This window comes from Trachemys scripta, chromosome 4 (genome assembly GCF_013100865.1).
Source record: "Trachemys scripta elegans isolate TJP31775 chromosome 4, CAS_Tse_1.0, whole genome shotgun sequence".
NCBI classification, from domain to species: domain Eukaryota; kingdom Metazoa; phylum Chordata; order Testudines; family Emydidae; genus Trachemys; species Trachemys scripta.
The window spans coordinates 141,671,117-141,694,532 of record NC_048301.1 but is presented as its reverse complement, the minus strand read 5'-3'; the positions used below and the strand labels follow the sequence as shown (position 1 = coordinate 141,694,532).

The 23,416-nt window shown below is 50.0% G+C and overlaps 2 protein-coding genes across 4 annotated transcripts; one reads left to right on the top strand and one right to left on the bottom strand.

The window, feature by feature from the left end:
- Window positions 1–10,010: 10,010 nt before the first annotated feature.
- LOC117876268 (zinc finger protein 629-like) lies at window positions 10,011–18,361 on the bottom strand. The gene is made up of 3 exons (XM_034768244.1): window positions 18,159–18,361; window positions 17,760–17,874; window positions 10,011–15,271 (listed from the first exon to the last, which is right to left on the bottom strand). Exons 2-3 carry the CDS (start codon window positions 17,836–17,838, stop codon window positions 14,076–14,078), a joined length of 1,275 nt encoding a protein of 424 aa, XP_034624135.1. The 5' UTR covers window positions 17,839–17,874; window positions 18,159–18,361; the 3' UTR covers window positions 10,011–14,075.
- A 353-nt stretch (window positions 18,362–18,714) lies between these two features.
- Window positions 18,715–21,454, top strand: LOC117876274 (zinc finger protein 572-like). Of its 3 annotated transcripts, none has more exons than XM_034768259.1 (3): window positions 18,715–19,036; window positions 19,297–19,411; window positions 19,881–21,454. In XM_034768259.1, exons 2-3 carry the CDS (start codon window positions 19,333–19,335, stop codon window positions 21,026–21,028), a joined length of 1,227 nt encoding a protein of 408 aa, XP_034624150.1. In that variant the 5' UTR covers window positions 18,715–19,036; window positions 19,297–19,332; the 3' UTR covers window positions 21,029–21,454. The 3 variants fall into 3 exon arrangements, with proteins under 3 accessions (XP_034624150.1, XP_034624152.1, XP_034624151.1); XM_034768261.1 differs by having other exon boundaries at window positions 18,719–19,036; window positions 19,884–21,454; XM_034768260.1 differs by having other exon boundaries at window positions 18,720–19,411; window positions 19,884–21,454.
- Window positions 21,455–23,416: the final 1,962 nt, after the last annotated feature.

Here is a 23,416-nt window from a genome sequence, read left to right as displayed (position 1 = left end):
TGCACGGAGAAATGCAAGAACTTTGTTATTGGTGACCTTGTTCAGACCCATAGTTGGGCAAATTCGAAAAAAAACAAAAATAGAAGCTGAACTAAAAAGCTAAAGTTCCTCATGCTCCCATTCTCTTTTATAGGCCAGTCTTGCTGGCCGGATTACACCTCCCAGTTGCTCCTTTTCAAAACCAAAATACTTCAGATTTCAGCTAAAATATACCAGCCCCAAAACATTTTGGATTTGCGGTTTTGTTCTTGAAAGCTCAAAAATTTCCAAGGGAGTAGGTGGGAATTTTGACCAGTTCTACATAGTAGGCCTCTATTAATAGTGAGGGTAATTAACCCTTTGAATGATTTACCAAGGGTCATGGTGGATACTTCATGGCCAATTTTCAAATCAAGATTGGATGATTTATTTAAAAGTTATGCTCTAGTTTACCATGAAAAATATTGAAAAAAAAATGATGACCTGTGTTATACAAGGAATCAGACTAGATGGGGGTTTTCAACTAGTCGTCTGCGAACACCTTGGGATCCACAGACTATATCTAAGGGGTTGTTGTTACCATAGAACACTGTTTTTCAACCTGTGGTGCATGGATTCCTAGGGGTCCACAGATTATGTCTAAGATTTCCACCTCTATTCAAAATTTTTGATTGGTCTGCAAATGAAAAAACCCCACTGGACTAGATATTCAAAATGGTTTCTTTGGGCTTTGGAATCTATGACTAAATTAAATTTCCATTTAGGCATCTCTTAAGAGATAACACGAGTCTCCACTGTACATCAGATTTATTGTTGTGGTACCCATTGCTTCTATCCCCTCCTCTGCCTCTTCTTTGACACAGAGCACAGGGACAGGAGAAATGGCTCCGGGGAACTACCCCACAGTGACTGGCTTCATTTTCCGGGGAATAACTTCTCATGTTCCCCAGGTTCCCAGACAGCCAGGCTGCCTGGCTCTCAGACTTCCCTTGCTGCCTGACATTAGACTTCCGGTCTCCCCTTCTCTCTGGACTGCCCAGCTCCCCATCTACCACCTGGTGGGATGCTGAGATGCTCTGCTTCCCAGGCTGCCCAGTTTGCTGTCTGTCCACCAGGAGGGCAGGGGAAAGGCAGGCAACGGGACAGCCCAGTTGCCCTCCTGGTGGGGAGAGGGGTAGCTGTACAGCCGGGAGAGCCAGAGAGCAAAAGGAATGGTTCAGCCTGGCAGTCTGCCACATGGGCAGGCAAAAGTCCCAGGGAACTGAGGAATCCAGGTTCCCATGTGAGTTAGATTTGGCAGCTGGCTGGATCCTCAGCTTCTTAGACTCACTTGATCTCTGGCAGCTCAGGTGATGAGTTTTCTGTCTGGGGGCGGGTGTCTCCAGTCTACCCACCAGGTGGCAAGCCAGTTCCCTGGCTGTCTGGCTATCTGGACAGCTAACTCTCCAACTGTCCAGTTTCCCAGGAAGCAAACACCCCAGGTGTCCAAGCTGCCTGGCTTCCCAGGTGCCAGTCTGCCCAGTTCTTCAGGCTGCTGGCTCCCCCTTCAGCCCACTTGTTAGACTTGGTAGGCTTTTACATTCCCCAGTCCTCCCTGCCCTGCTGCCCAGTGGGGTTGTGAGCTGCTCCACTCCCAAGCTTCACAACGTCCTGTCTCTCCACCAGCTGGGCTGCCTGGGGGAAAGGGCAACCCAGCCGCTCACCAAAATGTTTCTGCCTTTCAGCAGCTGGAATGTTTTGGCGTTTCTGAATTTTAGTCCTGCAAACCAGTTCCACAGTTGTGACTTTTTGTCCTGGTGCAGGGAGGAAATTATTCCAAAACCACTTTTTTTTAATGGGATGGAAAATCCATTTTCTGGCTACCTCTAATTCAAAATAAATGAACCCTTTCACCTGCAGTCATAGCAGCAACGACCGGGCAGTCCCCAGGTTGACAAGCTGTGCTCCTAAATGTATATTCAACACCTCAGTAGCACAAATATTCAAAGGTAAACAGAGACTCAGAAACTTTTACTCTAAGTAAGACCTTAGACTGGTCCCATTGAAAGCAACAGCAAAACTCCCATTGACTTAAACAGGGACAAGAGGAGGCCCATAATGACTCTGATTATAAGGATAAGTTGTTTTGGGAGTCAATAAAATGTTGGTATTTCTGTAATTTGTTATTATGACAGCCGTGGATAAGGAGGGTAGGAAACATAAAGGAGTCACTATATGACTCAATACGTTCAGGACAACTGAACCTGTATTCCCTCTCCGTGATCCCTCAAGGACACCCATTCTAGTCTAATTGTCCTGGTCAGGATGTCTCTTATGATCGGGATGACGAAGACCCGGGATCCCAGGAAATGGTGTGGGTGACTGCCAGGATGCCAAAGCTTGCTCCGGTATCCTCCATCTGTTCTTCTGTCTGTTCTCCTCAAAGTCTCTTTCTCTCAGGCAGGGCCGGCTCCAGCTTTTTTGCCACCCCAAGCGGCGAAGAAGAAAAAAAAAGAAAGAAAATAAAAACCCGATTGAGCTGCCGCCGAAGTGCCGCCAAAGAGGAAGAGAGGGAGTGAAGGACCCCCCACCGAATTGCTGCCGAAGACTAAAGAGGAGCGATCGAGGTGCCGCCAAGGTGCCACCACAGACCCAGACGTGCTGCCCCTTTCTATTGGCCGCCCCAGGCACCTGCTTCCTTCGCTGGTGCCTGGAGCCGGCCCTGCTCTCAGAACCCAGAAAAGACGTCTTGGGTGTAATCTCCCATCCCTGCCAGTGATGGTCTAGTTGGTGCTTGGTCCTGCCAGGAGTGCAGGTGACTGGACTAGATGACCTCTTGGGGTTCCGTTCAGTCCTACGATTCTATGAGGAATGATAGTGGTCCTGACTTGGTCCTGGGATGATCAGAGTCAGTTGGACATTATTCAGACTAAGGACCTGATCCTACAAACACTTATTTACATGCTTAACTTTACTCATATGAGGAGTCCCAATGAAGTCAATGTGTTGTAGGGGGGGTGAGGTCATTGTCCCACTTTTATATCTTCTTCCCACTTGCTGGAAAGCTCTTTTGCTGTGACTTGGGTTCCCATTGTGTAGTGCTATCTTTGAGAGGTTTCTATTGTACCCAGTTCCTGGGGTAATCCTTGTGCTTGTGTGCATTTCCTCAATGAGCCATTAACATTGTTTGGCCTTGTTATTGTTGTATCTGAAAGGCGGCTTGTGGGTGTTTTCAACCTCACAACATGTTTCAGTAACACACACATAGCCAAACTTCATAACTTTGCATACGACGATAGCACATACAATCCAACGAAATATTAATGTCTAGCGGAGCAAGACTTTTAGGACGATACCCCATAAGACATACTTTATACCAAACGTATCCGAATTACATGACAGTGGTGAATATTGGAGTGTCAGGGTGTCACGAGCATATTCTATCCTCCAATCACCTTTAAACCCTCTCTGATTGGTCCACACTTATAGTCCTATCACAACGGCTAAATTTGGCTGTCAATCAAAGCTGTTACATAACAAGACTTAGTATTATGGTCTGTTTAGCATTATGGTCTGGTGACCCATACCTACTTTTGGACTGAGCCTGCCTGCCTGACCCCTCCCTGCAGGGTTGGAGTGATCTTTACTTGGCCCCAGTCTACACTTGTCTGCCTGCCAACCTAGGCTGAACTGAAACTGCTATCTCCTACCCGATTACCAAACTATTAAACCGTAAACAATTACCTCATCCTTTTCATAGGTATCCAATGGTTAATTTATGCCTCTTAATGTTAACGTCTGCTGTTGCCACCCTATTTTTTTTAACCAATGTAATTCATTTTATTGTGGTTCTTCCCCTATTTTCGGTTAATGGCAGCAAAGCCCCGTTTTCAGCGCTGTGCTTAGGGAACAGACTAGAGCAGCCTCCCAAACTCTTGCAGCAATGCAGGATTGTGCCCCCTTGTGCATTGATTAGGATTTGGTCTGGGCCCGTTTTAAATGTCCCAAGCAATAGGGCTTCCACCGTTTCCCAGAGAGAGCTCGCTGAGGAAGTTAAGAGCTATGTTAAATTGTTCTGCAGCATCCATCCAAAGCATGTCAGCTTCTGACAACACAGCTGTTAGATCACATTGTCTAGCTCTTAAGGGTAGGATCCATGAAGCAGGTGCCTAAGCTGTCTGATTCCAGGTGGTGAGTTCCTGTTTGGGGCTCGCTAAACTGACATGGGGCGTTAGGCACCTATATCCAAGCTTCACTATCTCTGAGAAACGGGGCAGGGCTTTCACACATGCCTGTTGTTGGCCTCTCTCCCATTGCCTAGGGAGCAGCAGCGCTGGCTTTTGTGGGTGGCATTCTTAGGCCCTTCTCTCTCCTCATGCATTGCACAGGGAGCTTAGGGGCCTACCTCAGCTTTGTGCATCATGGTGTGTTCCTGTGATTTTCTAGGTGCGGTGACACTCAGCATTGCATCGCCTCAGTCCCTTCGTGTGTCCCACCCAGAGGCGCCGATTCCGTGGGTGCTCCGGGGCTGGCCTACCCCTGGGAAAAAAATGGTGGGTGCTCAGCACCCACTGGCAGCCCCTCTATCAGTTCCTCCCCCTTCCCCCAGTGGGTCCCGCCTGCCGTCAGGCCCCGCCAATCAGAACCTCCTGCCCGCCGCGGATCTGCTGTTTCGTGGCGTGCAGGAGGCACAGGGGGGGAAGGGGAAAAGCGAGGGGGGGCATGCACTTGTTAGGGGGAGGAGCAGGGACAGGAAGAGGCAGGGCAGAGATGGAAGCTTGGGAGAAGGGGTAGAGTGGGGGTGGGGCCCGGGATAGAGTGGGGGTTGAGCACCCCCCAGGAAAGCACAAAGTCAGCTCCTGTGGTCCCACCCAAAGTACTTCACAAAAAGGAAGTAGCAGCCTTATCACCATTTTATAGCTGGGGAAATTGACCAGGCAGAGTGACTTGGAGCAGTGATTAGGCCAAGGAGGCAGGTCTGATTCCCAGACTTGTGCCCAGCCCAGTAGAGCTTAGTTGCTATCAATGCTCTTGCTGCGCTTTGCACTGTTACTGCAGAATTCTGCCATGGGAAATGCCAGGTATTAATTATTACTACTCTTTGGGTGTCACCGTTTCCACTCACGGTTCCTATCCCGCAGCCCTGCATCTTTGCTGATGGACAATCGGGTCTTGCTCTTTTGACATTTCGACACGGTGGGGACCTGGCTTTATAATTTCATTAGAAAAGCAAAACAGTTTGAAGTCGTTCTTTTTGGTTCCTTTCCCCCCAGATCTCGTCGTCCTCTTGATTTGCTGGTAAAACACAGGTGGCTTTGATAGGTGTGCGGGGCTTTAAAATATGTACTTCAGACAATACAACGAGGAAAATAATAGAGCCTGTGAAAGAAGATGCCTACTTCATCTGAGACATGTTTTAAAAGGCTGAGTGGGTGGTGGGAGCTGGAGTAGCCATAGTCTGCTGTAGAGAATCACATTTCATTTCAATTCCCCCGGATGAAAAGGTGATGCTGGCTAATTTGAACCTGGTTATTAAGATCCCACTTCAAAACTCAGAGTCAGTTAAGCTCTGTTCTCCTCGCCAGCTGTGGGCCTTGGTTTGTTGTTAATCAGGTCACAGAGAAATTGCTTTCACCATAAAACTTGCACTTTCTTTGCTGGAAGTAAAACACTGCTCAGATCGGGCCTGATGGAAGAGGTTTTTAGAATCGTAGAATATCAGGGTGGGAAGGGACTTCGGGTCATCTAGTCCAAGCCCCGCTCAAAGCAGGACCAATCCCCAGACAGATTTTTTCCCAGATCCCTAAATGGCCCCCTCAAGGATTGAACTCACAACCCTGGGTTTAGCAGGCCAATGGAGTTCTAAGCTTTAGCCATTTAGGGTATGTCTACACTACCCGCCGGATCGGCGGGTAGCGATCAATCCAGCGGGGATCGATTTATCACGTCTAGTCTAGACGCGATAAATCGACCCAAGCCCTCTCCCGTTGACTCCTGTACTCCAGCGCCGCGAGAGGTGCAGCAGTCGATGGGGGAGTGGCAGCAGTCAACTCACCACGATGAAGACACCACGGTAAGTCGATCTAAGTACCTCGACTTCAGCTACGTTATTCATGTAGCTGAAGTTGCGTAACTTAGATCGACACCCCCCCTCCCCCGTGTAGACCAGGGCTAAGTCATGCTGGCTCCCCATGTTTATCTACGGGGAGAATTTAGGCCAAAATGGGTGTGACTGTCTGTACCCCTATGGTCACTGCTTTTATAGACTATGATAAAACTTGTACAATGTATGCCTTGTGAAAACTCATAATTTGCTGATCATTATTGTCCTGGTAAAATGTTTGTGGCAACATTGTATGTAAAGTTTTAAGAGTCTACTCTATGATATTATTAAGCCACGTTCCAAGTCTGGAGAGCAGTCACAAACCAGTTTGCCCGAGACAAAAAGCTAGCAGAAGCTTCAGCCAGCTATCAACAAAATCAAATGTACCATCACCTGGTTAAGTGGCCATTCTTTGGCAGGAAAGAGGATGTGGGTGAAAATCTACATCCTGACAAAGAAACAACTGGGGGTTCCCATCCACACAGACTTTCTGCCTTCTGAACCTCAGCTGGAGATGTTTATCGAAGAAGAGAAGGAGCTATAAGAAGGGAAAGCAGATGCCTCAAATTATTCCTCCCTTTCTCTCTACCCATGGCATCCACACCTGTAGATAGGGCCCTATCAAATTAATGTGTGTGCTTTTACCCTACAGTATACAGATTTCATGGGGGAAATCAGTGTTTCTCAAATTGGGGGTTCTGACTCAAAGTGTGGTCGGGGGGGTAGCAAGGTTATTTTAGGGGGTCATGGTATTGCCACCCTTATTTCTGTGCTGCCTGCAGAGCAGCGCCAACCAGCAGCAGCACAGAAGTAAGGTGGCAATACCATACCATGCCACACTTACTTCTGCGCTGCTGCCTTCAGAGCTGGGCGGCTGGAGAGTGGCGGCTGCTGACTGAGGGCCCAGCTCTGCAGGCAGCAGTGCAGAAGTAAGGGTGGCAATACCATACCAGGCCATCCTTACTTCTGCACTGCTTCTGGTGGCGGCTCTGCCTTCAGAGCTGGGCTTCCGGCCAGCAGCCACCGCTCTCCAGCTGCCCAGCTCTGAAGACAGCACTGCCGCCAGCAGCAGCGCAGAAGTAAGAGTAGCAGTACCGCAACCCCCACTACAATAACCTTGCGACCCCCCCCCGCTACAACTCCTTTTTGGGTCAGGACCCCATCAATGACAACACTATGAAATTGCAGATTTAAATAGCTGAAATAATGAAATTTAGGATTTTTAAAATCCTATGCCTGTGAAATTGACCAAAATGGGCAGTGACTTCGGTAGGGCCCTACCTGTAGAACAAAAGAAATGGCTTTGCACTGGGGGAGGGATCCTGATTGAAAGACATTCAGCCCGGAAGACTTGCTAAAGCGTGGTGAAAGAGACTTTTCTTTGAATTCACACAGCTGATTAAGTTAGGCATTAGTTGCATTTTACTCTTATTTTCTTGTAGCCAATTCTGACTCTTTTGTAGTCACTTAAAATTTATCTTCTGTAGTTAATAAACTTGTTTTATCTAAACCACTTTGCTTGGATTGAAGTGTTTGGGAAACTCCATTTGGGGATAAGAGGATTTGTGCCTATCATTTCCTATTAATAAAATGACGAACTTGATACGAGCCTGTATTGTCTAGGAGAGGGCTGGGCAGTACAAGATGTACATTTCTGGGGGAAAGTCTGGGACTAGGAATTTGCTGGTGTTGTTCTGCAGTGTAATTAAAGAGTGGCTGGCTATTGCACTCAGCCCTGGTCTACACTGGGGCGTGGAGGAGGTCGATCTAAGTTATGCAACTTCAGCTACGTGAATAACGTAGCTGAAGTCGATGTACTTAGATCGACTTATTGTGGTTTCTTGACCGTGGTGAGTCGACTGCTGCCACCCCCCCGTTGACTCTGCCTGCGCCTCTCGCAGGGCTGGAGTACAGGAGTTGACAGGAGAGCGCTTGGGGGTTGATTTATCGCATCTAGACTAGACGTGATAAATCAGTCCCTGCTGGATTGACTGCTGCCTGCCGATCCGGTGGGTAGTGTAGACATACCCTCAGACAATATAACTAGGAGTAACTTACATGCTGGAGGCTGTGTCTGAGCAGAAAAGGAGTGGTAGCTCAGTGAAGCAGTGTAAAAGGCACCCCAGGCTAGAGAACTGAGGGGCCGCAGCTGTTTATCAGTCCAGATTGTACCCTGAGAAATATAACAATGGGGAAAAAGTTTCCGCCCTCATCTGGTTTCGTTAGCAGATGCTCCTTCCCTGATCTAAATACTATGTAAACATAAGTTTAAAATCACTGGGCTGGATTCTGCTCTTAGTGACCTTGGTGTAAATCCAGAATGACCTCACTTCTGTGAATGGAGTCAGGGTTGGATTCTGCTCTCAGTCATAGTGGTTTATATCCACAGTAATCCTTTTGGGTTTACTGGGGTCACGCTGCATTTATTCTAGTAAGAGATTAGAATGGAGTCCTTTGAATTACTGTGTTTATAGGTGAGAAACCCACTGTTACAGGATTGAGAGTAACTCAGTAGCAGCCTGGATTAAAAATATAGTTCAAAAGCTTTGGGTGTGTACATATTGGGGTTCAGGAAGTGGGTGGGCGTAAGCAGAGCTGGTGGAGGGAGCAGCAGGAAGGGACGCCGCGGCCGGTGGCAGGGCCGTGGCAGTGTGGGCAGCCCCTGCCATGCAGGGCAGCTGGAGAGGAGGAGAAGGGAGAGCTCCAGCCAGCAGGGCATCCCGAGGACACTGAGCACACTCTGTAGAGTGGTGAACACCCACTCCTGCCCTGAGGGGTTTAAAACAGCCCTGGAGGAGGGCTGTGGAAGGGCAGATGCCTGGGCTGATTGGGAGGAAGCAGGCTTAGCTGGGGCCATGCCCCAATCAGGGCCCAGCTGGCCCTATGAAGGCTTGAGCCAGGCGCTCAAGCAGACAGAGTCTCTCTCTGACTGGAGTGGGAGACAGGCCTGGCTGCTGGGGAATTCACTGGGGGACCTAGAGTGAGGCAGGGCTGGGGAAAGGCCTTAGGAACTGGGAAGTCCTAGGCCAGCAACTCCTCAGGCTGCAGGGCCTAGTCTTAGGCCCACTTAGGTATTGGGCTTGTAGAGGGGCAGCCTGAGGGTGGGTAAAGGCAGCCAGTCCAAACCCCTTTGCCTAGGATGACTGCTGATATTGCAATCTGCCCCAGTGAACGGGGGCTAGATGGAGACTGGGCAGTAGCCAAAACTGAGGTGAAGTGGGGATAGTGGGTGGGGAAATCCAGAGACAGCGGGGTACTGCCAGGGGGTCAGCACCCAGACAAGGGCGCCGGGGTCCTGGGAGGGATACGGGGGCCAATGGCAAGCAGATCACTGGCTTGCAAAGGGTGCTCCTGGGTTGAAGAGCTAATTCCTGAGGATGACCAGTAGGAAGAAACTGCAGGGATGAGTCTGTGCTGTGCTACAAGGTGTTGTCCACAATCTGAACCTGGCTCTAGATTTTAAAGGAACAAACAGAGACCAGCACGCTCCAGCCTATTTGCTAATAAGAACAACCAGAATGCAACCCTGACTCCAGAGGCGTGAGGGGTGCTGCTCCGGATTTACACCAGAGTCATGAAGAATAGAATCTGCCCCCACTGCTGATGCAATCAGGGGTTACAAAGAAATTGAGCTCTATTAAAGACTCCCCATCATTTTCTTTGTTTCCCTTTAATCTTTTCCAGGAATCAGAGCACTACCCAACGTGACAGAGAGATACAGAATGCTCCTTCAAATCCCCATCTTACCCTGCAGCAATCCAGGCACTAGGATTCAAATCCTTCACACAGACCTCTGACCTCCCACCCTCACCCTCCACTTCCTGTGACCCTCTAAGGAGCTCAGTTCACCCATACAGAATCCCTACACCCACAGACCTCTCACTTCCCCACAGCTGTGTTTTTTCTGGACACCACAGACCACAAAAAAAAAACAACCCAACACATGCCATCTTTTAGCTCCAAACATTTATTGTCACCTCTTAGATCTAACTACAGGAAGCTCCCGACACCAATAGAAAAATAGTATTACTAAAAAAAAAAAAAAAAGATACAGAATTAAAAAAATCAGCCCTACAGAAAAACATTAGATAAATTCAAACACCCCTCCCTTAAAAGCTACAGTGTGAAGGCCCTGATCTTGCCACAAGTAGGTTTCCTGCATTGTCTCTCTCAGCTCCTCGTAACATTGATTGAAATGGTTGGAGAGACATCTCTGCATTATGAAAACTCACAAAGCTGCAGGAGAGAGATCTTTGGGTTATGACAACTCATGAAGCTGTGGGAGAAAGATCTCTGGGTTATAATGTCCTGTGAAGTTGTGGGGAAAAGATTTCTCTCTTTCCTGCTAAGATGAAATCTTGCCAATCCCTTTACTTCCCCTCTCTGTGTTTATAAAGATCCCTGGAATTAAAATAGACATGCCCTCCCCTTTATTTAAAAAAAAAAAGGCTAAAAAATATTACTTAAAAAGGGCATTTTAACAGCAGTCACTTCTCTAAAGCAAACTGGGTTTCCTTTGGTTTTAGAAAAGGTTTCCCTGCGTGAATCAAAGAAGCAAATAACTGACTTAAGGAGAGGGTGAGGGGTGGGTGGAAGACCTGGCTAAGCAGAGAGCAGGGATTCTAGCCAGTTTACTCTGAAGATTCAGTGGCCACCACCGTCAAAAGCAGCAAGTGATTAGGGGTGTCTCCGTTTTTATGGGAGCCAAATTGGGGGAGACCCCCGTACATGGAAAGTGATTCCCCCAAAAGCGCTCAGTGCTCGCCCTCTGAAAATCAGAGTCAGACTGAGCACCCCAAAATAACTAGCCAGTTTGGAAAAAAACTTAGTAATTTGCTTTTTCTCCTCCTTCCCCCTCTCCCACCCTATTGTTCAATCACAGCTTTTCCGTGCCACATCTTGATGCTAGCTTGTTGTTCTAAAAAGCTTTGGTCTCTTCTCTCCCAGAAGTCTAGATTTCCATTTCGTCCTCTGATCCAATCTCTAGACCCCACTTCCCCCAGAACGCCAGGGATAGAACCGCGATGTCCTGACTGCCAGGCCCCCTCGCCCACTCTAAACCACTACTCACCATTCCCCTACCAGAGCTGGGAAGAAAACCCAGAAGTCCTGACTCAAAGCCCTCCTCTAACCTATTCAGCTCCAAGAACAGAAGAATCATCTTTTCTTAAGTATAAATAGTTTCACATGGCTGTTGGGGTTTTATAAAGAATTCTGGCTTGCAGATATAACTCCATCAAAGCTCCCACTGATCCCCATTGACAGCTTTGCCTGTAGAAATACAACAGGGCTGGGGGAAGGGCTGGGGTTTATTTTTTAAACCTTAGCAACACCAGGACTGTATGTTCTTATTTTATTTCCCTGTGAAGCATCGGGTGAGGAGGCTCGAGAGCTTAACAGAACTCCCAAGGCAAAGGGTTGGTGAACTTTTAACAAAGATTTTTCTCCAGAGTGTCTGTTATGCTGTGATGGGAATGTTGGTAATATTTTTATGATCCATATGCGTGTCTCAGTTTCCCCGTGCACTTTGTATGGCTACACACTGAGTAGAGCGGGGAATGAGGGCTGGCAGAATGGCAGGTGGACTGTCTGAAATGGTACCAAGGTGTCTTTAGGAGCAGAAAAGAATCAACACACCTGAATGAAAGATCCGGAAGACATAATGGGAGCCCCAGTGACTGAACAAGAATGCTGGCCTGGAAAGAGCAGGCAACTTCCTCCGACACTCTACAGGGAGGAAAGAGCTCAGTATCACTGCTAATACGCAATGGGCTGCATCGTTCCCTGAGACGAGAATGTCTCCGCAGAAGTCTGATCTCAGTTGGACTCGCTGTAGGAGCTCCCTGTGGCAAACAGGGGTGCTGGAGCCTGAAGGCCCAATCCTGGAGTCGGAGAGGCTGCATGGCCTCCCCTGGTGGAACTGTGTGTCCCCCTGAAGGTCTGCCACACTAAAAGGGTTACTCCCAGGAGACTGTTTAAAGGCCAGGATGTAGCACAGACCTGGTAAACCCATGTCTGATGGGGCATTCACCCACACCACCTCTGAAGAGCTTAACATGGCTAGTTGGACCAATTATCCACCAAGGCTGCACCTGGAGGGGGGCAGAGAGGACTAATTAAAGGATGAAGCTCACCTGGACAGCAATAGGAAGGGCTTGTAGAAAGCCAGGTAGCTGAGGGCAGAAAGGGGCTGCAGGGAGGAGATCTACAGTCACTCTGTGGGGCTTGAGAGAGCAGGGAGCTTGGCCCAGAGGGAAAGGCAAACCTGGAGGAGGATGGAGAGGAAGCTGGACAGAGACAATGTAGGAAGCAGACCAAGGAAACAACAGTGATGTGTGGGACAGAGCAGGGTAGGCTCCCTGAGCTGGAACCCAGAGAAGGGGCCAGGCCTGGGTTCCTCTACCAGCCACTGGGGAAATGGCTCCATTGATGGGCCAGAGGGCCAAGCCACGAAGAGGGAGCCATTGAATCCCGAGAGACAGACGGAGTGAGCACGTGTAGGAAGGGGCGTCAGACTGGCAGAGCTAATCCCCAGCTGTGGCCACAAGGAGGTGCTCCTGTGGTGAGTAGAGCACCCCATGACCCAGACATTTGACTTAGCTCAATATTCACACAGGCAAAGAATCTGAGAGGCTCACTTTGTTGTCACTCATCTACCTCAGTTACCCAAGGAACATGTTGGGAGAGAAAATCTTGATTTTTAAAGATTTGGACCAAAACTTTCAATGGTGACAGGCAGTGGCCAACTTTTAATGGTTAAGGGGGCCCAATTTTCAGACAATGCTGAGCACTTCCACCTGAAAATTAGGCCTCTAAGATATCTCACACAATGGACATCCTCTGAAATTGCTATTGAAAACTCCTAGCCTTAACTTAAGTTTTAAAGCCATTCTCCAGGTTCAACTGATCAGACCCAATTCTCGAGTCTTCCCAAGAGACTTCCACGTTATACAACTCCCAAATTTCTAATGTCCCAAGCAGGTTGATTCCCTCTGCCCCTTCCCCAGGCTTTTTTTTGTGCCTCATAAAGTAGTAAAATTAAAAGGCACAATCCCCAGTTTTATTTCCTTTTCCAGGATCCCTTTACATTTCTTCTCCTAGTTGGTTGAGAGAAATGAGACATCAATCGTGGCTCTTAATTACTGCAAACCAGATTAAGAAAAGACCTAGAGATCTATGCTCTACAGCTAACTCAGAGCATGAACAAAGCAGGTGAAATGAGGGTCACTTCTGGCTTAGACAATTACTCATCAAATACAGAATAATAAGCACTTTTCATCTATGACTCTCAAAACACTAGAAAAAAGCTGGGTACCATTATTCTCATTTGACAGATGAAGAAGAAACTGAGACACAGAAAGGTAAAGTGCCAGAGCTGGGTGTAGAACCCAGGAGGTCTGATTGTCAGGCCCTGCTCTAAACTATACACCTATCCACGACTGCAAACAAACTCGGATTTCACCTTCTATAACCCACACATAGCTGGGAATCTAATCCATGAGTCCTGGCTCCCAGCCCCCTCTGCTATCACCTACTAGACCCTACTCCCCATCCTGAGGACAGAACCCAGAAGTTCTGATTCCCAGGGCTAATCACTAAACCTCACTATGTTTGCTTATTTCCTCTGTACAAATCCCTGTGGCACACATCACAGCTGGATGATTTGCCTTAGCATTTCCTGCCACTTTGGGATCCTCGCAGAGGCCACCTGCACCTTGATCCACTGTAAGTGGGGGAGGGAGGAAGGGGCTTCAGATCAGGCCTGTAGCTTGCTGCAGGCAAAAGGGCATTGGCATACATTGGGGGTAGGGGCCAGGGTTTCCGAGATGGATGGGTATGTCTTGCTGACCAATAGGGGTTGGAAAAAAGGAAACCAATTTACTCTCTATAAAGGTGCCCTTGTCCCCCCAGAAGGCACATCAATGTCTCCCTTATAGAGGCCCCCGATCCCCAGAGCATGTCAATTTCACCCTCCAGAGAGACACCAGTGCCCCCCTCTCCATCTGCTGGGTGTCTACTTGGTGTGCGTCCTCTGGTGCTTCATGAGCGCGGAGCTGTCTCCAAAGCCCTTCCCGCAGTCGGTGCATTTGTAGGGCCGCTCTCCGGTGTGGGTGCGCCGGTGGTTGTTGAGCTTGGAGCTGTCGATGAAGCACTTCCCACACTCGGGGCACTTGTAGGGCCGCTCCCCGGTGTGGATGCGCTGGTGTTTCATCAGGGATGAGTTGCAGCCAAAGCTCTTCCCGCAGTCGACACACTTGTAAGGCTTTTCGCCCCGGTGGATCCGCCGGTGCTCCACCAGGTGGGAGCTGACGCTGAAGCGCTTCCCGCACTCGGTGCACTCGTAGGGCCGCTCGCCACGGTGGATCCGCCGGTGCTGCATGAGTGACGAGCTCTGGTTGAAGGTCTTGCCGCACTCGGGGCAGCTGTAGGGTCTCTCTCCGGTGTGGATGCGCCGGTGCTTGATGAGGTTGGAGCTCTGGCTGAAGCTTTTCCCGCAGTGGCCACAGCTGTAGGGTTTCTCCCCGGTGTGGATGCGCCGGTGCTGGCTCAAGTTGGAACTGCTGCTGAAACTCTTACCGCACTCAGCACAGCTGTAGGGCTTTTCGCCCGTGTGGGTGCGGACGTGCTGGGCGAAGGAGCCGAGGCTGAAGCTCTTCCCGCACTCGCTGCAGATGAAGGGCTGCTCCCCGATGTGGGTGTGGTAATGCTTCACCAGGGTGTAATTGCGGTTGAAACTCTTCCCGCACTCGGTACATTGGTAGGGCCGCTCACCCGTGTGGATGCGCTGGTGCTGGAAGAGGTGGGAACTCTGGCTGAAGGTCTTTTCACACTGGTCGCACTTGTAGGGGCGCTCCCCGGTGTGGATGCGCTGGTGCTCCAGGAGGTTGGAGCTGAGAACAAAGCTCTTCCCGCAGTCGGTGCATTTGTAGGGCTTCTGGCCCGTGTGGATGCGCTGGTGCTGGACCAGGTGGGAGCTCTGGCTGAAGCTCTTCTCGCAGTCCGAGCAGCTGTAGGGGCTCTCCCCCAGCTGGCCTCGGTTGTGCTCCATCATCATCCTGATGCCGATCTCCTCTGGAGACATCGCGTTGATCTCCTCCGGCCATCCAGCCCCGCTGCCCTCTTCTTGCTTAATGTTCTGGGACATCCAGTATGGCTCTGCTCCCGTAGGCCCTTCCTTCTTTGGACTCTTCCCCTCCATCCTGGCACCTACTGGGAAAGAGGGAGAATTCAGCCAGGGCTCGTTCACTGGGGAGAGAGTGAGTGGCAAATCTGATGGGTAGGAGGTGAATTTCCCCAAACCCTTCCCCAGAGGGGAAGTGGCTTTGCTCCAACGATCCAGCTGAGCCCTCAGAGGAAAGCTTGGGAGGGAAATTTGATAATGGACTCTTCAATCTAGAAGATGAAGGTCTAACACAATCCAAAGGCCGGAAGTTAAGGCTAGACAAATTCAGACTGGAAATATGGTGTACATGTTTAACCTTGAGGAGAATTAACCATGAAAACAACTTGGCAAGGGTCATGATGGATTCTTCATCTTCGGCAAGTTTTAAATCAAGATAGGATTCTTTCTGAAAAGATTTGCTCTAGTTCTAAAGGAATTATTCTGGGGAAGTTCAACAGCCCGTGTTATACAGCTGGCAAGACGAGATAAATCCCAAGCTTCCGGCCTTGGGATCTGTGCGGGTCGGATACTGAGCAAGACAGGGCAGAACAAATTCTGGCTGGAAATTAGGTGGTTTCTAACCATCAGAGAAGTGAGATTCTGGAACAGCTTCCCAATGGGGAGTGTGTGTGTGGGGGGGGGGGGGGGGGGGAAGGGGGGGGGGGGGGGGGAGAATAAAGATTAATTTTAAGAGAACTGGACAAATTTGAGTGCAAATGGGATGTGGGAGGGCGGGGTTCATTTCTGGTTTATGTCTTATGTTCCTAAAAACTCATACTTCAGGGTTTCAGTTGTCCACCTAGAGTGACCGGATGTCCTGATTTTATAGGGACAGTCCCGATTTTTGGGTCTTTTTCTTATACAGGCTCCTATTACCCCTCACCCCGTCCTGATTTTTCACATTTGCTGTGTGGTCACCCTATGTCCACTGGCATGAGGCAGGGAGGGATTTTTTTCCCCCAAGTGTGTTTTAGGAGGCTGGCTTTTTTTCCCCAGTCATCTTCCTCTGAAGCACTGGTGATGGCCATGGCTGGAGATGGGACACAAGCAGTGGGGCAGGGCTCTGAGGTAGCACTGAGCACTCTCTGGTGCTCGACTGGCTGGGTTGAGCTCACATGCTCAGGGTCTAACTCAGTGATTTTCAGCCTTCCCAGACTACTGGACCCCTTTCAGGAGCCCGATTTGTCTTGCGTACCCCCAAGTTTCACCTCCCTTAAAAACGACTTGCTTACAACATCAGACATAAAAATACAAAAGTGTCACAGCCACAGTAGTATTGACAGGTTTCAGAGTAGCAGCCGTGTTAGTCTGTATCCGCAAAAAGAACAGGAGTACTTGTGGCACCTTAGAGGCTAACAAATTTATTAGAGCATAAGCTCCGAAGAAGTGGGCTGTAGCCCACGAAAGCTTATGCTCTAATAAATTTGTTAGTCTCTAAGGTGCCACAAGTACTCCTGTTCTTTTTTTAGTAGTATTGAAAAATGGCTCTCATTTTTACCATATAATTATGAAATAAATCAATTGGAATATAAATATTGTCCTTACGTTTCAGTGTATAGACTATAGAACCGTATAAATAAGCCATTGTCTGTATGACATTAGTTTGTACTGACTTTGCTAGTGCTTTTTATGTAGCCTGTTATAAAACTAGGCAAATATCTGGATGAGTTGATGTACCCCCTGGAAGACCTCTGCGTACCCCCAGGTACCATGGTCTAACTAATTGCCATATATGGGGTGAGGAACAAATTCCGCCCCGGGTTAGACTGGCAGAGACCTTGGGTGTTTTACATCTTCCTCTAAGGGCTTGTCTACATTACTGGCTGGATCTACGGGCAGTGATCGATCCAGCGGGGGTTGATTTATCCTGTCTAGTCTAGAAGGGATAAATCGACCGCCGAGCGCTCTCCCATCAAGTCCCGGTACTCCACCAGGGCAAGAGGTGCAGGCGGAGTTGAGGGGGAGCATCAGCTGTCAATTTACTGCGGTGAAGACACCATGGTGAGTAGATCTAAGTATGTCGACTTCAGCTACGTTATTCACATAGGTGAAGTTGCATAACTTAGATCGACACCCCCCGCCCCCGTGCCCTCCAGTGTAGACCAGGCCTTAGTTTTGCAGCGTGTGGGTGTGCATCACTGGCTAGGATCATCTGGGGATCTCTCACTTAATCATTTACCTTCCACTGTGGAGGCCTCAGGCACTGGTGTGCCTCGGTCCCCCCTATTCTCTGCCTGTGGCATCTCATAGTTTAGCCTCCGGTGGGCTGTGACACTTTGGTTAAATTCAGTTGCTGGGCTCATGTGCACTGATGGCTTGGGATACACTGGAGGGCAGATTACGAATCGCTACAGCAACCGAAATTATTGGATGCCACTTTCGCCACCTCCCGGCTCCCCCCTGCTGTTGTGGATCATTGACACTGGCCCTCCAGCTTTGGGGTGCGACTCCAGATCCCCAGAACAGCCCCTTCTGGCCTTCACCATCTCCAGCTCTAGCAGGGCCTGCTGTTAACTCACCGAGGGTCTTCCTCACCTGTGCAGGCACCTCGGGGGATCTCCCGTCCCTCGGCGCCCTGGAGAACCGGGACACACGGCTCTTCCCCTCGCTGCATCTGGGAGATCGCGGAGTCAGGGACAGGGAATCCTGCCTGCAGGGGAGCAAAGAGGGGAAGTCCTGATTTGATAAATTACCATTAAACCCTTCAAAACTTCCCCCCAGGCAGCCCGGGGTTGGGGGGGGGGGCTGTGGGCTCAGTTACACAGACCCCCAGGTGCTGCTGAATGGGGGGGGGGATTTCTCCAGTCCCAGCCCCACTTCGGCTCCGATCCCCTTGTCCCTGCGGCCGCTTCCTCCAGCAGCGATTTGCTGCCTCTGCTGCTGTTTCCCTCCCCGGGCCGCCTCTGGCTGCGCCTCCCCGGCGCCCCCGCTCACCGCCCGGCCGGGGCGATCCACGGGGCTGCAGGCGGGGACTCGCCCAGCACCGCACAGGAGTCCGGCTCGGGAGCAGACCCGCCAGGGCAGGAGGAGCTGGGGGGGCTGGACAGGAAGGTCCCTGCGCTATTCCAGCCCCCTGATGGTGGCACCATGTGCTCTGGGAAGGGGAGGAGTGTGGGGTTAACCCTTCGCTCCCTACACGCCACCACCCTGGGTAGTTTGGTTCCCACCCGGAGCGAGCCGATCAGAGCCCAGTCCAGGGCACGTTTCCTGGCGTGGCTGCCCGGCGCGCGTTGAAACGGTGCAGGGCAGGGAGCCACAGCAAAGCGACCCAGAGCTGATCATCTAGTCTGAGCGCCCCTGTAATAGAGGCCCGAGAACTTCCTCGAACTAATCCCAGAGGCGCAACCAGAGTGTGTGTGTGTGTGTGCTGTGTTATGCAACGTGTGTCTGACGCCTACGGCTGTAGCGTGTGGACTGTGTGCATGCAGCCAGTGTGTGTGTGGTGTGTGGTGTGTGGTGTGCAGCGTGTGTCTGGAGCCTATGGCTGTAGCGTGTGGACTGTGTGCATGCAGCCGTGTGTGTGCACGTGCAGAGTTCCCATCCAAGGCCCCCCAGCCCGGGTTTGCCGGGCGGACGCTCGGGAGGCGCAGGGAAGCCAGAGGGACGGTGCTGGGACATGCACTGAAGGAGCCTTAGGGGTTAAAACCACCAATTTCTTAATCCCTCCCCTTCCCAGGCGGGGCCGTAAGCGGGGCTGCAAATAGCGCAGGGACCTTCCTGTCCCAGCGCCCCCGACTCCGGCTCCCTGTGTGCTCCGGGGTCAGTCCCCGCCTGCAGCCCCGGGGTCCGGAGGGGATCGGCCCGGCCCGGCGGTGAGCGGGGCACCGGGGAGGCGCGGAGAAGCGCCGCCGGAGGAAGCTCTCGGGGCAGGGAGAGACGCAGCAGCAGAGGCAGGAAATCGCTGTCCGGAGAAATGGCTGCAGAGACCAGGGGATCCGAGCCCGACCTGCAGTGGGGACCGGAGAGACCCCCCAGCTCCGGGGCAGCCCGGGGTGGGAGTTTCGGGGTGGCTTTTTGAAGGGTTTAATGGTAATCTATCAAACCAGGACTTCCTCTCTTTGCTCCCTTGCAGGCAGGATTCCTGGTCCCTGGCTCCGGGATCTCCGGGATGGAGCGCGGGGACGAGCCGTGTGTCCGGGATCTCCAGGGCACCGAGGAAAGGGAGACACTGGCCGTCACTTGCACAGGTGACAAAGGAGTGAGGCTGGCTAGGGGACCCTCCATGAATTAGCAGCCAGCACCCAGGGTGCCATGCTAGAGCCATACATGGGGGAAGGCCAGAAGGAGCCATTCTGGTCAGCTAGTCTGCCGTCCTGCCAAACCCAGGCCAGAGAACCGCCCCGCAAACCCATAGGGCTGGTGTCAGTGAGCCACAAAGCCACGGGAGCCTTGAAGTAGTAAAACTGGCATCAAATTACATAGGTTAGTTTGGCAATTCAGGGGAGTGAAGGGATCCCAGCAAAGCCGCCTGGAGCCCTCCCGGTTCTCTCTGGTCTTGCTTAGTATCATCTCCCGCAGGTCCCTGTCCTGCAGGTGTGATTTCCGGCCCCCACCTCTGGTAGGAGCCCTCCCCTTCCCCAGCCTTTCTCTGAGGGCTTTGAGGAGGGGCTGGTTCTGCTGGGGAAGAGCCTTGTCTGGATTCGCTCTGTTTCCCAGCAGGTGCAGAAGCGAAGGAGAATCCCCAGCAGGAAGAGCGTATGGGAGCGGACCCACACGGGATGCCCCAGAGCCCCGAGCGGAGAGATGCTGGCCGGCCAGGATGGCAGCAGGGAGACTCCGTGGAGGAGAGACCTGATGAGTGTGAAGCTTATGGGATTCCTGAAAACATCATTATTCTGGAAACCACCTACATGGGAGAGAGACCCTATAAATGCCTTGTCTGTGGGAAATCCTTCAGCCAGAGCTCCCACCTTGTCCAGCATCAGCGGATCCACACCGGGGAGCGACCCTACAACTGCCCCGACTGCGGGAAGAGCTTCAGCCAGAGCTCCCACCTCGCCCAGCACCAGCGCATCCACACTGGGGAGCGGCCCTACCAGTGTGTTGAATGCGGGAAGAGCTTCAACCGCAGCCACACGCTGGCTAAGCACGTCCGCACCCACATGGGCTCGCAGCCCTACATCTGCCCTGAGTGCGGGAAGAGCTTCAGTCTCAGCTCCCTCCCTCAGCACCTGCGATCCCACCTGCCCGGGAAGCTCTACACCTGCTCTGATTGTGGGAAGGGCTTCAGCAGCAGCTCCAACCTGGCCCAGCACCAGCGCACCCACACGGGCGAGCGGCCCTACAAATGCTCGGACTGTGGGAAAGGCTTCAGCCAGAGCTCCAACCTGGTGAAGCACCAGCGCACCCACACGGGGGAGAAGCCCTACAATTGCACCGAGTGCGGGAAGTGCTTCACCCAGAGCTCCACCCTCATCCAGCACAGGCGGATCCACCGGGGCGAGCGTCCCTACAAGTGTCCCGAGTGCGGGAAGAGCTTCGGCCTCAACTCGTCGCTGGGGAAGCATCTGCGCATCCACACCGGGGAGCGGCCCTACGAGTGCACAGAGTGCGGGAAGAGCTTCAACCTGAGCGCCAACCTCATCCAGCACCAGAGGATCCATCGTGGAGAGCGGCCCTACAAATGCCCTGAGTGTGGGAAGTGCTTCAATCTGAAGTCAACCCTGGTCAAACACCTGCGCACCCACACGGGAGAGAGACCCTATAAATGCACCCAGTGTGGGAGGAGTTTCATCGACAGCTCCAAGCTCAGCAAACATGCCAGGACCCACGTGGCAGAGCAGTCTCCGCAGAAGGTGAAATAAGGTCTTGCATAGCTCTGTCTTGGCCCTGGTGCGACTGCTGCTGGAATAGTGGTACTAATTCTGGTGACCACAGTTCAAGAAGGATGTTGATAAATTGGAGCGGCATCGGAGAAGAAGGATTATGAGGGGTCACTAGAATGATGAAAGGATTGGAAAACCTGCCTTATAATGATAGATTGAGCTCCTTCAGTCTATTTAGCTTAACAAGGAGCAGGTTAAGGGGTGACTTGGTTACAGTCTAGAAGTATCTCCATGGGGAACAAATAACTCTTCAGGCTAGCAGCGAAAGGTCTGACTCGATCCAATGGCTGGAGGTTGAAGCTAGACAAATTCCAATGAGAAACAAGGCACAATTTTTTAAACACTGAGGGTAATTAGCCATTGGAACAATTTGTCAAGTGTCATGGCGGATTCTCCATCACCAGCACATTTAAAATCATGTTTTTCTAAAAGATCTGCTCTAGTTCAAACAGGGATTAATTCAGGGAAGTTCTTTGGACTATGAGACACAGGAAGTCAGACTAGATGATCACAATGGTCCCTTCTAGCCTTGGGATCTAGGACTCTGTAATGGACAACGGTTCCCATGGCGAGGCCAGAAATTAGATGCCCCAAATGAATCTATGGCTCTGAGTTGCCCATAGATTTCAAGGGTAGAAGACACCATTAGATCATTCTAGTCTGACCTCCTGTATAACACAGACCAGAAAAACCTCACCCAGTGTTTCCTGCATCCAGACAAGAAGCTCATGGTTCCACTTGAATGTGGCCAAGATTTTTCAAAAGCGACTAGTGGTTATTTTTTTTTTTTTGGTTGATCAGCTTGAGACCCCTCTTATAGCGGGATGGTTTTCAAAAGATGCTGAGCGCCTGCCCTCTGAAAACCAGCCCCTTAATATGTCTCCAAGAAACTTAGAACTGGAAGAGCCCTCCTGGATCACTGAGACCATCATGGAATCCTACTCAGAGACTTACTCAGATCCATCTTCAAACCAGTTAGGCTGTTTGCTCCTAGTGGGAGGCTGTTCCACAACCTCCCTCCTCTGATGGTCAGGAACTTTCTCATTTCCAGCCTACATTGATTCCTGGCCAGTTTGTCCCCATCTGTTCTTGTGACAACATTGTCCTTTAGCTTCAATAGCTCTTCTCACTCCCTGGTGTTTTCCCCAGGGTATATTTAGAGAGAGCAGTCAGATCCCCTCTCAGCCTGCATATTAGGTAAGTTTGGAAGGGTTAGCTCTTTATTGTAAATGTCAATTTCACCACACACACAAACCATCAACAAAATACTTCTATCAATAATAATTGAAATGTACAAATAGGCAAAGTAAGAAAAATGCTGCTTGAGAACTTATTAGAGTCAAAATCCAATGATTTAGATTATTGAATTGGGCTTGTTACAAATGGACTGACAAATGAACGGTAAAACCAGGTATGATTTGTTGATTTAAGGATATATAGTTTGTATATTGTGATGTGATGTTGACAATTTGTGTTTTAATGGTTTATAAAACGTCAACGTTTTGAATCTCAGTGGCTTTTGTCATTAAATAATTATCTGACATCCCCCAATATTTTCCGTACAACTGTGAAAACTTAAATAGATAATCTCAAATAATGCTTAAAAATAGGGCTGTCGAGTGATTAAAAAAATTAATTGTGATTAATCACACAAATAAAAAAAAATTAATCATGCTGTTAATAATAGAATACTATTTATATAAATATCTGTGGATGTTTTCCACATTTTCAAATATATTGATTTCAATTACAACACAACATACAATGTGTACAGTGCTCACTTTATATTTATTTTTATTATAAATATTTGCACTGTAAAAATAAATAGTATTTTTCAATTCACTTAATACGAGTACTGTAGTGTAATCTCTTTATCATGAAAGTTGAGCTTAAAAATGTAGAATTATATACAAAAAACCCGCACTCAAAAATAAAACAATGTAAAACTTTAGAGCCTATAAGTCCTCTCAGTCCTACTTCTTGTTCAGCCAATCGCTCAGACAAACAAATTTGTTTACATTTGCAGGAGATAATGCTGCCCTCTTCTTGTTTACAGTGTCACCTGAAAGTGAGAACAGGCACTGTTCGGTCCACTGTTGCAAGATATTTACGTGCCAGGTGCGCTAAAGATTCATATGTCCCTTCATGCTTCAACCACCATTCCAGAGGACATGCGTCCATGCTGATGACAGGTTCTGCTTGATAATGATCCAAAGCAGTGCAGACTAACGCATGTTCATTTTCATCATCTGAGTCAGATGCCACCAGCAGAAGGTTGATTTTCTTTTTTGGTGGCTTGGGTTCTGTAGTTTCCACATCAGAGTATTGTTCTTTTAAGGCTATGAGGATACTAAGATACGTATGCCT

Coding starts and splice junctions, on each gene's coding strand:
- LOC117876268 (XM_034768244.1), bottom strand. CDS start 17,838: ATGCAGCGAGGGGAAGAGCCGTGTGTCCCGGTTCTCCAGGGCGCCGAG. Junction 15,272..17,759: donor CCCCCGAGGTGCCTGCACAG/GTGAGGAAGACC, acceptor CCTCTTTCCCAG/TAGGTGCCAGGATGGAGGGG.
- LOC117876274 (XM_034768259.1), top strand. CDS start 19,333: ATGGAGCGCGGGGACGAGCCGTGTGTCCGGGATCTCCAGGGCACCGAG. Junction 19,412..19,880: donor ACTGGCCGTCACTTGCACAG/GTGACAAAGGAG, acceptor TCTGTTTCCCAG/CAGGTGCAGAAGCGAAGGAG.